Source organism: Seriola lalandi, unplaced genomic scaffold (genome assembly GCF_002814215.2).
Source record: "Seriola lalandi dorsalis isolate HSWRI2012SDOR001 ecotype SW California unplaced genomic scaffold, Sedor1 jcf7180002054673, whole genome shotgun sequence".
Lineage (NCBI taxonomy): Eukaryota > Metazoa > Chordata > Actinopteri > Carangiformes > Carangidae > Seriola > Seriola lalandi.
Genome location: NW_019525226.1, coordinates 527,248 through 541,288, shown reverse-complemented (window position 1 = coordinate 541,288; position 14,041 = coordinate 527,248). Strand labels below are relative to the sequence as shown.

Below are 14,041 nucleotides of genomic sequence, written 5' to 3'. Positions count from 1 at the left end.
CTGTAACTGCACACAGTCAGTGTTGTTGTAGACATGACATGAATTTGAATGAATTTGGTGTTATCTTATTTAATATTATGCATTTACATTGATCTGCTTCACATCTGTCTGCTACATTTATTTAGCCACACTCACACTTTCAGTACAATGGCATCCAAAGGGGAACTACTCAGCCAAGTCAGAGTCGAGTGTCTTTTAAAGGTCACCTACGACCCTCCGGTTGCACGAATGTTTCAAACTCAAAATCAGAACTGCACGCCAAATTCTTTTAACAACATATGATTCAAAACAGCTTCCGATTTTTGAACATCCTGTGAAGTTCAAAGAGCATTAAGTAAAAAAAAAAGAAAGAAAGAATAAAAAAAATTATTTGACATGGAACACATTTATAAGCCAGTTGTATTTTTTTTAAATTTATGCTTTCAATTTAAGTATCAGGATCTTCCACATCAAGTGCCAGCCTGTGTTTAGTTAATCCCATAACATGGTTTATCCAGCGGTAGTAAAGAGACACTCGGGTGTACACACCATACTTCCCATCCTTTGCACATTCTTCCCCCCAGCTCACGATGCCTGTCAGGAACCATGTATCATAAATGCTGTTTGCATGAGGACCTCCGCTGTCACCCTGACAGGCATCTTTGTCCACATTATTGTAGCCTGCACAAAACATGAAAGGAGTGATCCTGGCACTGCTGCTTTCCTTACACTCTGTCCGATCTGTGAAGGGAACCTCGACCTTCTGTAGCGTGCTTGCCGTGGATCCGAGGAAGCGTGTTCGGCCCCAGCCGGTGACCGTAGCCGGGGAGGAGTTCTTCACCAGGGCCTCCGTGAAAGCCTTGGGCCCTATGCAGATGGGCCGCACAGTTGTGGAGAAGGTGATGGGGGTTTTGAGGTAAAGCAGGGCGATGTCGTGGTTGTACAAGCTCACACTGACGTTGTAGCGCGGGTGTAAGTGCTGCTCCAACACTTCATGATCCTGCTCTGTGCCCTCCTTGATGTAGACGTTATGCTCCCCTACAGGGAGAGATATTAGACAGAGAAATAACTGACTCCCTCTAGAGATTTATTCTACAATAAAACAGGCAGGGGATGTCCCAAAGCAGATGGCAAAATAATTTCCCCTTAGAAATATATTACATGAAAAATGACTTCAACGACTACACACATAAACCTTCAGACAGGCTGCAATAATGATTTTTTAAATTATTATTATTATTATGGATTAATCTTTCACGTATTTTCTTTATGAATTGATCAATCACTTGGTCTATTAAGTGTTATAAAATGATTTTAAAAAGCCCCAGAACAAAAAGGCAATGTCTTATAATTGCTTGTTTTGTCCAGCCAACGGTTCATAAGCCAACGATATTTAGTCTAGAAAATCCCCACAAATGAGAAGCTAAAACCAGGTATTTCTTTGCTTGGCGCAATTGATTTATCAATTACCACAATAGTCGACCAATTAACTGACTTACTGTTTCAGCTCTATTTTACACAGAGCTATTGCTGCAACAGAGGTGTAATTAGTTGGTGGCAGTGACTCTTACCCGCTCTGATGAAGAAGGAGCCTCGTGTCTCCACCAGGCAGTGAGCAGCAGTGATAACCCAACGATGGCCCAGAATGGAGCCCCCACAGAATAAGACACCAGTGGATTGTGCTACCAAGCCTACCTGCATAAAAGAGGGGTGAAAAAAAGGTCAACATATTACAGCTGCCGTTTCTTTTCCCTGTAACAAAACCCAACACACATCAACACTTCTACTTCCCATACAATACCTGCCATGGGATCGCTCCGGGAGTGACCTCCGTGCCACCTACAATGCGTTTAAAAGGACGAATTGGTACCGCAGCGGGGATCTCAGCCTCACTGAGCACCCATAGGGGAAGTCTCTTTCGCGGGTGGTTTTCTACAGAATCAGTCGTGGTTGGGAAAGCTGCGGTGGTACTGGCTGGAGTTGAGGGAATGGATGTAGTGGAGGTGGTGATGTTGGCCAGTGAGGTGGTGCTCTGCAGGCCTGCATTCTCACGGCTGAACAGAGACCTTGCGGATACTGCACTTACCTCTGCCAGAGCCGTTCTGCCACACGGGAATTCAACTGGCAATGTGAGAAAAGGAGGCGCCACGTTGTTGAGTTAAGAGTCATTAGTTTAATATTTAGCCCAGCATTCATGAAGAATATCTCAATACCTTCTGGTTCACAGCTCAGCCCATCCGCCATCAGCCTGTATCCCGTCGCACAGGAACATTTTGCTCCGAAGGTTCCCATAGACATGCAGAAGTGCTTACAGTCGCCATTGTGCACATCACATCTTTTCGCTACAACTGAGCAGGAAAAGATACAGAAATGATTCCAAGTCATCTTCTTATTACATACATACTTGTACAATGAGATGTCGTTACCACATAAGAACTTCTGTATGCCAGCTCTAGATGTTTTGTAGGGCACCTAGGGCAGTGTGATTCAGCTAAATGCAGTCACAACTCTCAGAGACGGCACTTTGGCTGCTGTTTATAGAATTTCCAAAAAGACAAATCTAATTTTGGAACCTAAAACCAGACTGAAGCTGGATACAAGCCATTGATTTAATTTAGAAACAAGGGGGTGGGGTGGGGGTGGGGTGCTGTTTATCCTTTGAGAATGACATCTGATCTGATATTCTCAACAAATTTGTATCATGTAGCATAAATATCCAGTTTCTTTTGAACACATTTTTAAATCCAGCCACAGGACTTCGACTTACTGATCTCACATTTCCTGCCAGTGAAGCCAGGCGGACATGTGCAGGTGTAGGTGCCAACACGGTCTTCACAGGAGCCCTGGTTCAGACATGGCCTTGACTCACACTGATTGCCATCTGTGGAAATCCAGACACAGTAACTCAGCAGACAGTCATCTACTGGCTTCATTTTACAGAGGACTTTTATGAAGCAGCTTTACATTAAAACATATTCTGACAAATACAGATCTGTATTTCAAGATGAGGGCAGATGTTCATATTCTAAATGATCAGTCACAAAATTATGGCAAAAACATGCACATTAGACAAGTAATGACAACACTTTTCTGTCTGTGTTGATAGAAATCAGTAATTTAACACAGTCTTACCTACATATCCAGCCCAGAACTCCATCTGAAACACATAGCAAAGTCTCTGATGAATGCATCCAGAAAAATAACAATGTGTGTAAAATATTAAGAAAATGAACAACCACGTACTGTCTTTTCATCATTCTCAAAGGTCTCCCTGGCCTCTTCCAGGTCACAAACTTCCTCAATACACTCTCTCTCCAAATTGCCTTGCATGAACTCCTCAAACAGCCCTCTGTTGTGGCGTCTGTGCCTCCGCAGAACGCTGCCGGCTGCCTGACCTGAGAGAAACACTGGAGCTGAGGCTGGAGCTGGGGCTGAAGTGAGTAAAAGGAAAATATAATCACCATGTTTCAGTAACCGTCTTTGTCTTACAGGTCACAGCAACCAATACATGTAGTTTAGAGATATTCTTTTGTGTATCAATGAAGTAAACAAAAAGGACGATCCTCCAGCTGTCACATACACTGACAACACTCTAGAAGTAAAACAGCACAACTGAAATAAACCTCAAACAGGAGAGAAATTATTTATGAGTGTCATAAATAATCTTATAATACCTCCAGGGCCCAGCTGAAAGCTCAAAAGCAGCATAGACAGCAAAGACAAAGGAACTAGCTCCATTCCAAACTGCTGTGACGCCTCGACAGACGCACACTGGACCATCACTCCAAAGTACAAAACTCCTGTGTTTGCACATGTACACTCACAATTAGTTGTTTGCTCAGAAAAAAAAAAACACTACTGTGTTACCAACACCTACGTACACAAATGTACAGTTTTTATTTGTACATTAAGAAACTGCAGAATGTCAGAACAAATGATTAACCAAATTTAAGGGAAAATCCCAGACTTTCTGTTCCAAGAAAAAAAGCGTGTCTGTTACTAAGACGACTTGTGTCATTACCTCCACCCCCATAAAATTACAAATGTGTTTTAGTGAAAAGACCAAATAGTTTGTCGAGTGTTCTGCCCCTGAAGCTCTTCACTTCATTATGAAACGGTAGCCAAAAACCAAATACTTGAATCATTTCTATTTAGTTCGTTCACGACTGGATTGTCTGTTTACACATATACACAAATAAACCACATTTTACTGCCTTATTTATGTGTTTTTAATGCATTTTACTATGACGTATTTTAATATCTCTAAGCTTATTATAGGCACTGCTCAAGATTTCATTTTTTTCTTTCTATTTTTCTTTCTTTAAATCCACATCTATCTAAAAAAAAAAAAAAAAACATGTAAGTATTTGGTTTTGTTTGTGACGCTGGTTTAGCTTTTTTCTGATCATGTGGACAGTGTGTGTGTGGCAGTGGACATTACAGCTGTCACTTTAAATCGTGGTTCTCTTCTCTGTTAATCATTATGATGTGTGCAGCTGTCATTTTGAATTGGGCTTGATTTAGGTTTTGCTAAATATTATCAGACTAAATCAACTTTTAAAATGAACTGAAGTTGTGCTTTTTATGAAAAATCCACCTTGTTTTTATGGGCCGAGCTACAGAAGGGGAAAAGACAACACGTTAGTCGATGAAATGCACTTTGGACTTTTCACCAGAAGATGGCGTTCATACACCTCAGTCACACAGCACAATGAGGCACTGGTTATAGGATCATGTACCGCGTTATTTATCATTGCAGTAGAGAGGAAGCCTGTGACTGTCTCTGACATAGTGAAGGAGCCACAGAGCTGAGGAAAAAAAACATCCAAATCGAAGTTTAAAAATGACCATATTACACTATACTCTCTACTAGAAGGAGCTGAAGCAACAAACTGTTTATGAGCTGATATGTATGTTGTGCTACATCCGTAGTGTCATTGTTTCGAATCAGTATGACAAAAAAAAGAAAAAAAGAAAGGCATTTCCAGTGAGACCAGCCTGCACATCATAGGAACTGAAGAGATTTTCAACTTGTGTTCACTTTTGCAAACTTTTTTTTTTAAACTCATGTCCGCATACCCTTTCATAATTGTTCAATATGGTCAATAAATACACAAGACGATGATGCAGTGGCCGGGGGTGATGTGAAGCTAGTGCTGATTCAGTGCGCCAGCTGAAGATTTAACTCTGGTGTCATTCTGTGGTCTGGCATATAAGATGCAACCCATCACTGGCTCTGAAAATCCCCCCAGAGGGAGTCCAAAGTCTTCTCAAGTGTTGGCAACTATCGACTGGAGGCATTTATATTGAATCACTCAAAGGCTGAATAATTCATACTTGAGTAATTAACACTGTCTGCTCAATACAAAAGCCTCTCGATCATTTCCTGCCAGGAGGAATATCAGAGTAAAGTAGTTATAGAGCGTTCACACAATATCATGGAAAAAAAAAGACCTCTGATGCCTGATGCAACAGAATTTATTGGAGCTATTCCAAGTTTAGTCCAACACATTACAGCAGGTACACTCTGCAATGCTGTCGTTGAGTCATATTTCTAAATGTAAGTCTGTTGCTGAGCCTTGTGGAGAGGCTGTGGGCTTTGATAACCCCGATGGCATACTTTCCACACAGTCTCTCAGCCTAGTTAAATAGCAGCGTGGATACAGACCATTGACTGGGCTTACTATCACATGTCCAGGAGAAACTACTAACAATGGTTTTTGCTATTAGCACTGAGGTGATGAGTTGTGAGATGAGAATGCTAACAAGGCTGTGTTAGATATATGATGCGGATGGATGCACGGATGGATAAAAGGAAGTAAAATTGCCTGTGACTGACTATTGATTTATGAAGATCTTGCAGACATCTCTGTCTTCTCTCTTTCTTTGGCAGCACCACACAGCCGGGGAGTCTCTGTCGGCTCCAATTAGATTAGTCACTACAGTGGGGGATCAAGTCAGGGCCTCGCAGATAATAAAAACTCTGATGCTTGCTCAGTGATATTGATTGTTTCTGTACAGTATCTTCTGGGTTGTGGGGGAGATCAGGAAGCCCAGAACTCAGTCTTTCACCAGGGACACGGTATCATTTGCTGAGAGCTTATGTTTTGCCTTGGTAAAACCTTCCTCTGTCAGTGGGAATCAGAATGTTTGTAAAAACAAGGGCAGCATGATTTGGGAAAATCTGCGCAATGACGCATACACAGTCATAACTCAATTCTTGTGATATTTAAAGACACAATCAATGATCCAAACAAAACCACGACCTCATTACCAAAAATAAAATAACTTTCATGATGATGAACAGGACTAAATCTGGCTAATGTTTTCAGTGCTGTCAGGGGTTTGCAATTTGAAATAAGAAAGGCTGAAAAAAATAAAAAAAAATAAAAATGCAGATTTTCCATCCAGACACTGACTGTGGAAGTCAGCGCTTACTGTGTCTGGACTGTCTGTAACCTCAGTCCTATTGAGACACAAAAAAACTCTATAAAAGATTATGATGGTATGGTGTAATTCTGTTCACTCAATGTTGGTAGTATGGTTGATCATGATATGGTTTATCATTATTAAATCATTGGGCAGGCAGTTATAATACACTTATAATTAAAGTGAAATATATTACATGTTTCTCACTCAGAGACTGAATCCAGACTTATGTTACTGGGCGTTTCTCACCACACTTGTACAGTAATATCCACAGGCAGCTCCTGTGATGTGAGCTGTAAAAAGAAACACTTTGGGCCCCAAAGCACTACCACCCCCCTTCATCACCCACTCCTCCTGGATAAAGCCATTGACATTAATGTGATATTTGAGAAAGCCTCGCTCCGTTAATTAGTACAGTCATTCCTGTAATTTTAAAGCCTGACGTCCACACCCATTCCCCCGCTTGCCCACATGCATCTTTACCAAGCCAAACACTCTGACATTTTAACAATTGGCTTGGTATTTTGCCGAAGACTTAGAGGTAGTGTTTGGATTTACAGCCTCAAAACACCAGTCACAGTCCAGTAGTCTTAAATAGACTGTTGGAGGCCTTTCAAATGAAATCGTGCCAGTAAAACGTAAAAAGAAAGGATACTAAAACCACTGACGCATTTGTAGTTATAGTGGAAATGGCGCTATAAACAGTAGGAAAAGATTTTTGGCATTTACAATTTCATATTTTGTAAATTTATCATAATAACTTAGATATGATCACTCTGTTTAAAAGGTGGAGGACTTCTTCAAATCAGTATAGAGAGAAATAAGTTAACTGATTAATAAAAGACTCTAATTTCAAGTCAATTCAAGTTCAAAATACCAGAAAAATGCACTAATACAGTATTTCCCCTCTTGGGTATGGATTCCATATTAAACTTATTAAACTAGGTAAAGCTAAGTGGGTCAGTGACCCAGTAATGCTTTGTCTAATTAGTTCATAGGTTTAGCTGAATTTGTAAATGCATCACTTATGGCTGCATGTTTATTTGTCCAGGACAGTTTTCTTTTAAGTTACTACACATACAGGTGCGGAACAAATAAAGATAAATTAAGAAAAACAATCTTGTGCCTCGGTTTGAACAAGTGGATGTACTTGGCTTTGCTTACGCTTAACAATAGTGACCCAGAAATACGGTGCTATTGTGAGTTCCTAAGGAATGAGAGCTGAAATCCACTCCTGGTTCTGTGAGCCGTGATGCAGCCAAGCTGACAGACGCTGCCGGCTCAGGGATGTTCAGCCACCGTTAATGAAAAGTGGAGCTCCCATCCCTCCTGGTCAGAAAGTGCCCGTGAAGCTCACTGTTTTCCGCTGAATGTCAGAAATGAGTTTGCAAAAGGCTACATTGGACAGAGCCAATGAGGTGGAAATGGGTCAAATGAATTTTTCATACTAATAAATCATTTCCAACTTTGCACCCTGTACATTTGTAAAACCTGCTTCAGGTGCTAATAACTCACCTGCCATTAAACTGATGAGGACTTCATCACCAGTGGTAAATGGCAGAGTGTCAGCTGCATCAAATACATGTAGATCATCTGTCCAGCAGCTGAAATATACCCTGACTCTGTGGCATGAGAGATATAAAAATGCAATCTGGGGAGCGGCCAAGTCAATTATGTGGTGTGTTATAGGAAGACGTGACAGAAATACGACAGTGCGTCACACCTTTCGACCCTGACCTGTATAGTTTTGAAATAACTTACTGACCCTGTTCTGACCTTTGAAACTGAGGTCAGAGCGCCTGAGCTCTGTGAGGCTCAGAGATAAATGAGCAGGTGCAACAGTCCTATAGTGTTTGATGAAATCCATCACTTTTATGTGCAAGCCTATGGACACACATGTAAACACATGCAACACATAAATGCACACACAAATGCACAAATGCTTGTATGGCCTTCCAGTCCTTGGGTTTTTTATCCTGCACTTGCTGCTCTGCTCCTATTCACTGCATTGTATTCACTCATAATGACAACAACATGTGAATATCACATTTGCTTTGCTTGTGGCTTGACACATGACACTGACCTCTCCTTCGTTACTTTGCGTACATTTCCCCCCTACAGCAACAATTTGCCATTTATGTTCTGATAAGAGTGAATGTCACATGATGTAGTGATTCATGTAACTTTTGGCTCATTTTGAGTGTGAAACACAGGATTGCTTCTGATACATTTAATCCATACAAAAAAAAAATACAGAGACAGATACAGACACAAATTCTAACACTCCTCTGCCTCCAGCTTGTATCCACTGTCATCATTGTCCCTGTAACAGAACCTGCGTGATTGCCTTATCAGTCACATCCAGAGCTTGAATCAAGCTCAGACCTACAATCAGAGGCAGATAACTAACCCTGCTGCACAATATCGGGGCATTAATCACCCTCCAACACCCTCACTGAATGACTTTTGGGACTGATCCCTCCCAGCACCCATACTGGTTCCTCCACAAATATCACCTTGGGTGATTTTCAGTCTAGCCGAGTCACATATCAAGCAGTTCCTTCACAGTGTTGCTCTGTCATCCTATGCAACGCATTTATAAATCAACTCAGTGTGCAGATGGGGTGAGTGGCTGTTATCCATGCGATTGGAGATTGATTTTAAAGTGACTGCTATGATGAATGCAAACCTTCAGCAAAAGAACTGGGCTGCAGCTCTGAAAAACTTGTGAAAAATATCTAAATCATAAGATCTATGTACAGAATTTTCGTTAAAAGAAAATGATGTGAATGATCTGGTTCTGGTGATATGACCTTTACAGTACATTGTATTATCAGGTGGTAAACAAAATAACATGAATATCTGTAAGTTCTGATTGTAGTTTTGCACTTCTATGATCATTCATTCATTCATTCATTCATTCATTCAACATTTCAATCATTCCACCATTCTTCCATTCATTCCCTTTTCCCACACTGCTCTTCACACTCTTCATATAATACGAGCAAAAGAGAAACCAACCTATGATGAATCTAAGAGAAGTAAGGGTTTGGCTGACACCCCCAAATAAGAATTACTAAAACATCCAAATATAGTTAATCATTTCAAAATACACCATGTTTAGTTTTCCACAAAGGGCCTCAAATCTGCTTAAACTGCATGATTTACAAATGTCAGAAGAAACCACCGTGCCCAGAGGATACACATGCAACATACAATCTTCATCAAATGCCATTGAGCTGCCCCGAGTGATTTGTTGTTCCCTGGAACACCAAGTCACCATTATCATCTTATTAGCCCAAATAAAACTCATGGAAATAATAATTAACCACCTAATAGCACAAATGTAACTACAATCCTCCCACACTTTGAACACTGAACAATCTCCAGTGGCGTACTGCAGTACACTGCAGCCGTGTGGAGCAGGAAATCTCCTTTTGTGAATGCTGGGATCTTCACAGTTTTCCTTTTAGTTGCTAAGAAAATCTCACACACTTTTCAACAGTAAGTTGGGGGGAAATTTGCAGTTGTGAGGCTGTTCATTCATGCAACAATAATAACTGAAGTGTGTCTTTTAGAATACATTTCCGTGTAAGACAGTTTATGCTCAAAGGCATTTGTGCAGTTAGAGAATGATTAACTTTAATTTACTTGAACAAGTGGCTCAGAATGGGTATCATAAAATCATTACCTAACTTGCCTCTCAAAAGAACATTTCAATAAATATTTCATGAAACATTAATAAAACATCATACTACCAAGCACAGTACACTTGAAAATATCACAATATGATAATCAGTTCTAATCGAGAGGTACTCATCAGTTCACGGTTTACACCTCGCACAGCTACAACAGCAGAGCTTGTTAGGTTTATGTATTAGCCTGACATTTACCACGGGAAATGGTTATACGTGACAAACATGAGCTAAAACAGATCAGTTTGCTGAGCTGGCTTCACATGTGTGAGGTAGCGTGATCTTTAAGGTGCTGGTGTATTTTCCAGCAGAAATCCTGCAATCAGCAGACAAGCAGAAGAGTCTGAGGGGTTACTCTGTGGCAGTGGTGGACACAGCCTGTGATGTGACATCAGATGAGAGTGTGAGTCAGGAGTTTGTGCTGTACCAACCAGGCTGCAGGGCTTTGCTTTAAACAGGCCGGAGGTGAATGTAGCACTCTAGTGTGATGCCCTGCTGGAAAGGTCAAAGGGGGCCACAGGCCATGGACACAGTGGGAACACAACCCACTGACATTTACACTCTCTCTAACCCTCACTCTTTACACCTCTTTCCCAACATACATGGATGTGTGCAGTAAGCGCTTTACCTCATTTCCATGTACAACTAAGAAGCACCTTTTTGGGTTCTTTATTATTACTCCACTAACATCTCAGCTGCCTAGCTACCCTGCTACTTAAAAACTTAAATTACATTTTCAGGCATATATGTGTAATTTAAACTATATCCTGATCCAACCACAACACCATCCATTCCATTAGTGCACATTTTGGCTCAGTGTTTGTGGTTAAAGTTTGATTGATTTATTTTATTATTAATTGTATGACAGGTTATTTAACATTAGGAAAATATAATGATTGAATAAAACTAGGTTAATGTTTTTAATGTTTTTCTCAAGGTTTCACTTACCATACTATAAAAATGCCCAGCTGAGACCACTCACCAAGTTTTGATCCTTAATGATGAAGAGATTCATTCTCATATAAATGAATTTAAATACAATTTCCTGAGGCTCCTTGCTCATTTAATGCATGTATCGCTTAGGTTTTCCAAGTGTTGTGTGTTTGTGTATGTGTGAGAATGCTAGTCTTGATAGGCTAAACGAGTGATCGCATCTCTTATGGAAACATCCTGTCATCAACCACTACATCCCCCTCCCCCCAGCGTAACCTCCTTGACCTCCCTCAGCTACTGAGTGGTCAGCTGCTATTGATTCACAGTCTTCTCAATTCCGCTCTGGTGCTAAGATAGCCACTATCATAAATAATAACCATGCACACGCTCAGTGCAAGTGAATGCTAATGAGCTGTCAGATCTCATGATTTAAGAAAAAGGAATATATCAATACATTTTCTCCAAAAAATGAGCAAAGAACTCTGAACGGAGGGAACTGAAAGTAGCCGATGGGCTTTACTTTATGATTTGATAAAAATAACTAGAATTACCGCCTTGAGGTTGTATGCATCTGCCAACCAGTCAAGTTGCAGAAAATATGGCCACAATCTCCCTTTCCTGAGTTACAGCATTGAATAATGGCCAGTAGTGTTTTTGCAGAATATTATGATGTCACAGTGAAGTTGACCTTTGACCTTTTGGATATAAAATGTCATCACTTCATCATTTTATCCTACTATATTAGACATTTGTAATAATTTGTCGTAATTAGCGTATGAATTGGTGAGTTATGGCCAAAAACATATTTTGTGAGGTCAGGGTGACCTTGGACTTGTACCTTTGCCACCAAATAATAATCAGTTCATCCAGGAGTCTAAGTGAATGTTTTTTCCAAATTTCTCTCAAGGTGTTACTGAGATATTGTGTTCATGAGAATGGGATGGATGTACATATAACCAGAAAACATTATGCCTCCAGCTCTGGCATAAAAAGGCACATGGAAAATGACTTAGCTGTCGCCATGAAGGAATTATAGAAATAACCACTGTGACAAGCAGAAAATCCAACAGGAAATCTTCTAAACTGTAACAGGCAATACTGAAGACCATTGTTTTTTATGTTATCCAAAGCAATGAAAACAGAATAAAGATACATAACAAGGGATATAAATTAAAACGAGTATTTACGCACATGCTGTAGAAAACCATTTGCAACGTTGCAAATTTTTAACAGGTATTAAACCGGTCTGTGTGTGTTTTAGGAATATTCAGTTTTAAATTCTTAATAAGGATTTTTCTTAAAATAAATTCTATGCATTCACTCAGCATTGTTAATAATGGAGCTTACTGCTTCCAGTATGACAGATACAACCACAATGCAACACAATAAAAAGATTAAAAACATACTGTAGATGACAACTGCATTTCAGCTTGTTTTAGTTCCTCAGTCTAACATGTCAGATACTTGAACGCCTGGTTAACAAAATGATTCAGCTTAATGTGAGTTCTATTTGTCTTAATAACAAGATAAGAAATAATGTGACTGAACTTTCAAAAGGCAATGATTTGACCCTTTGAGGCAGAGCCGCTCATTGAAACTAACTGGCTAAACAGGCCACAGTGTGCCTTAAACGTCTCAGGAAGATCTGAGCATGTGAAGAAAGTTTGAAAGGGCTCCAGTTTCTTCTAAAAATAGCAACCATATAGATCTTGTAACCCTCAACCCACAGATCTTTTTCCTCTGCTGCCACTGAGTGCTCACAGACCCGCAAGGCCAAGAGGTGCGACATAGAGCCTGCAACACTCGGACTAGGACTTCTGAATGAAAGCTGATGAAAGTAATACTCATTAAAAAAAAACACCAGTGACCTTAAAAGAAGATTAAGGATCCAGAAAACAATTTGGATTTGGACTGTGGTTTTGACTGTCAGTGTGGCTCACTCACCATTTGGACCTGGTCGAGCTCCAAATGAAGGATGAGGTGTAACGTTTAGGCTTCATCTTTACATGTTTTAAAGGTAAGGACCTCAAATACTTTAAAACTTTAAAATCAAGCACATTTCTGGACATCAACACGTTTGAAAGAAAATTTAACTCCCTTACTCCTTTGTACTGGAGTCATAGCAGTATTACTGGAGATGGATACCTGAAAACTCAGGCAAACAAATCCAATTCAGTAAGTGAGTAAAAAAGGAGAGAGAAATGAAATATGTTTTTTATTTTTGTAATTTGGATTAATTTACCCTTTAAAGAGTGGGATGATAACAAAACAATAAAACTGATTGTTGCAGGAGAATCTGGGCTGCTTAATGTTATAAATATATAGTCCTGAGATATATATATATATATATATATATATATATATATAGTCCAAACTTAACCAAGTTGTCATTCTACTGGTTGCATTGCTTTGTCTTGTTTTATGTAACACCAAGTTGTATGTATCCTATGCAATAAACACCCCATGAACTTCCTGGGCAATGGATGATTGTTAGATGCTGGACCTATTGAGCTTATGGTCTGTTTTACTGAAATATTTCGTTTTTAAAACAATTCAGGCAAGTTTCAACTGTCTGATAATCATCCTGAAATCCAACATGAATGAGCCTGCTATTCATATTTTATACCTTTTGTCCTCCAAGGAGCCCTTTGTTGCAAACTGCATGTCCTGCCTTCTATATGTAAAGTCGAAGCAAACGCCTCAGATCATGCAAGGAGAAAATGAGCAGGCTGTATGTGAATGGGGAAACGCATGGCTCTGCAAAGGCAAGTGAATGAGAGCAACAGCAAGATGGTGTGCACCATGCAGCACAGCCTCCTGCTGTAATTGTTCACCACATCGACAACACGGCTCACAACACTGGCTCTTTTTCTTTTTTTCTTCTTTTTTTTTTTTTTTAAATGGATGGAGCGGCTCGTTTTCATCTCGCCAGTGATACTGAAGTGAAAAAAAAAAAATGTTCACGGTGTGAATCGGCGCTGGAAGAGAGAGAGAGAGAGGCAGTG

The 14,041-nt window shown here is 40.0% G+C and overlaps 2 protein-coding genes across 2 annotated transcripts in view; one reads left to right on the top strand and one right to left on the bottom strand.

The window, feature by feature from the left end:
- Positions 1-53: 53 nt before the first annotated feature.
- On the bottom strand, positions 54-3,813 carry f9a (coagulation factor IXa). Its single transcript, XM_023421642.2, has 8 exons — positions 3,654-3,813; positions 3,223-3,410; positions 3,112-3,136; positions 2,747-2,860; positions 2,193-2,327; positions 1,781-2,100; positions 1,551-1,674; positions 54-1,017 (listed from the first exon to the last, which is right to left on the bottom strand). The coding sequence occupies exons 1-8, from the start codon at positions 3,757-3,759 to the stop codon at positions 428-430; spliced, it is 1,602 nt and encodes a 533-aa protein (XP_023277410.2). The 5' UTR covers positions 3,760-3,813; the 3' UTR covers positions 54-427.
- Positions 3,814-12,802: 8,989 nt separating this feature from the next.
- Positions 12,803-14,041, top strand: part of fgf13a (fibroblast growth factor 13a) — a 94,861-nt gene continuing 93,622 nt past the window's right edge. The window contains exon 1 of the mRNA XM_023421673.2: positions 12,803-13,053. The gene's annotated coding sequence lies outside the window, so the exon portion shown is untranslated. The remainder of the gene's footprint in view (positions 13,054-14,041) is intronic.

What these genes read in the sequence shown, in the direction of transcription:
- f9a (XM_023421642.2), bottom strand. Translation starts at nt 3,759, where the DNA reads ATGGTCCAGTGTGCGTCTGTCGAGGCGTCACAGCAGTTTGGAATGGAG. An exon ending in CTTTCAGCTGGGCCCTGGAG is followed by an intron (nt 3,411 to 3,653) that starts GTATTATAAGAT and finishes TACTCACTTCAG; the next exon opens with CCCCAGCTCCAGCCTCAGCT. An exon ending in TTGAGAATGATGAAAAGACA is followed by an intron (nt 3,137 to 3,222) that starts GTACGTGGTTGT and finishes TATGTGTTTCAG; the next exon opens with ATGGAGTTCTGGGCTGGATA.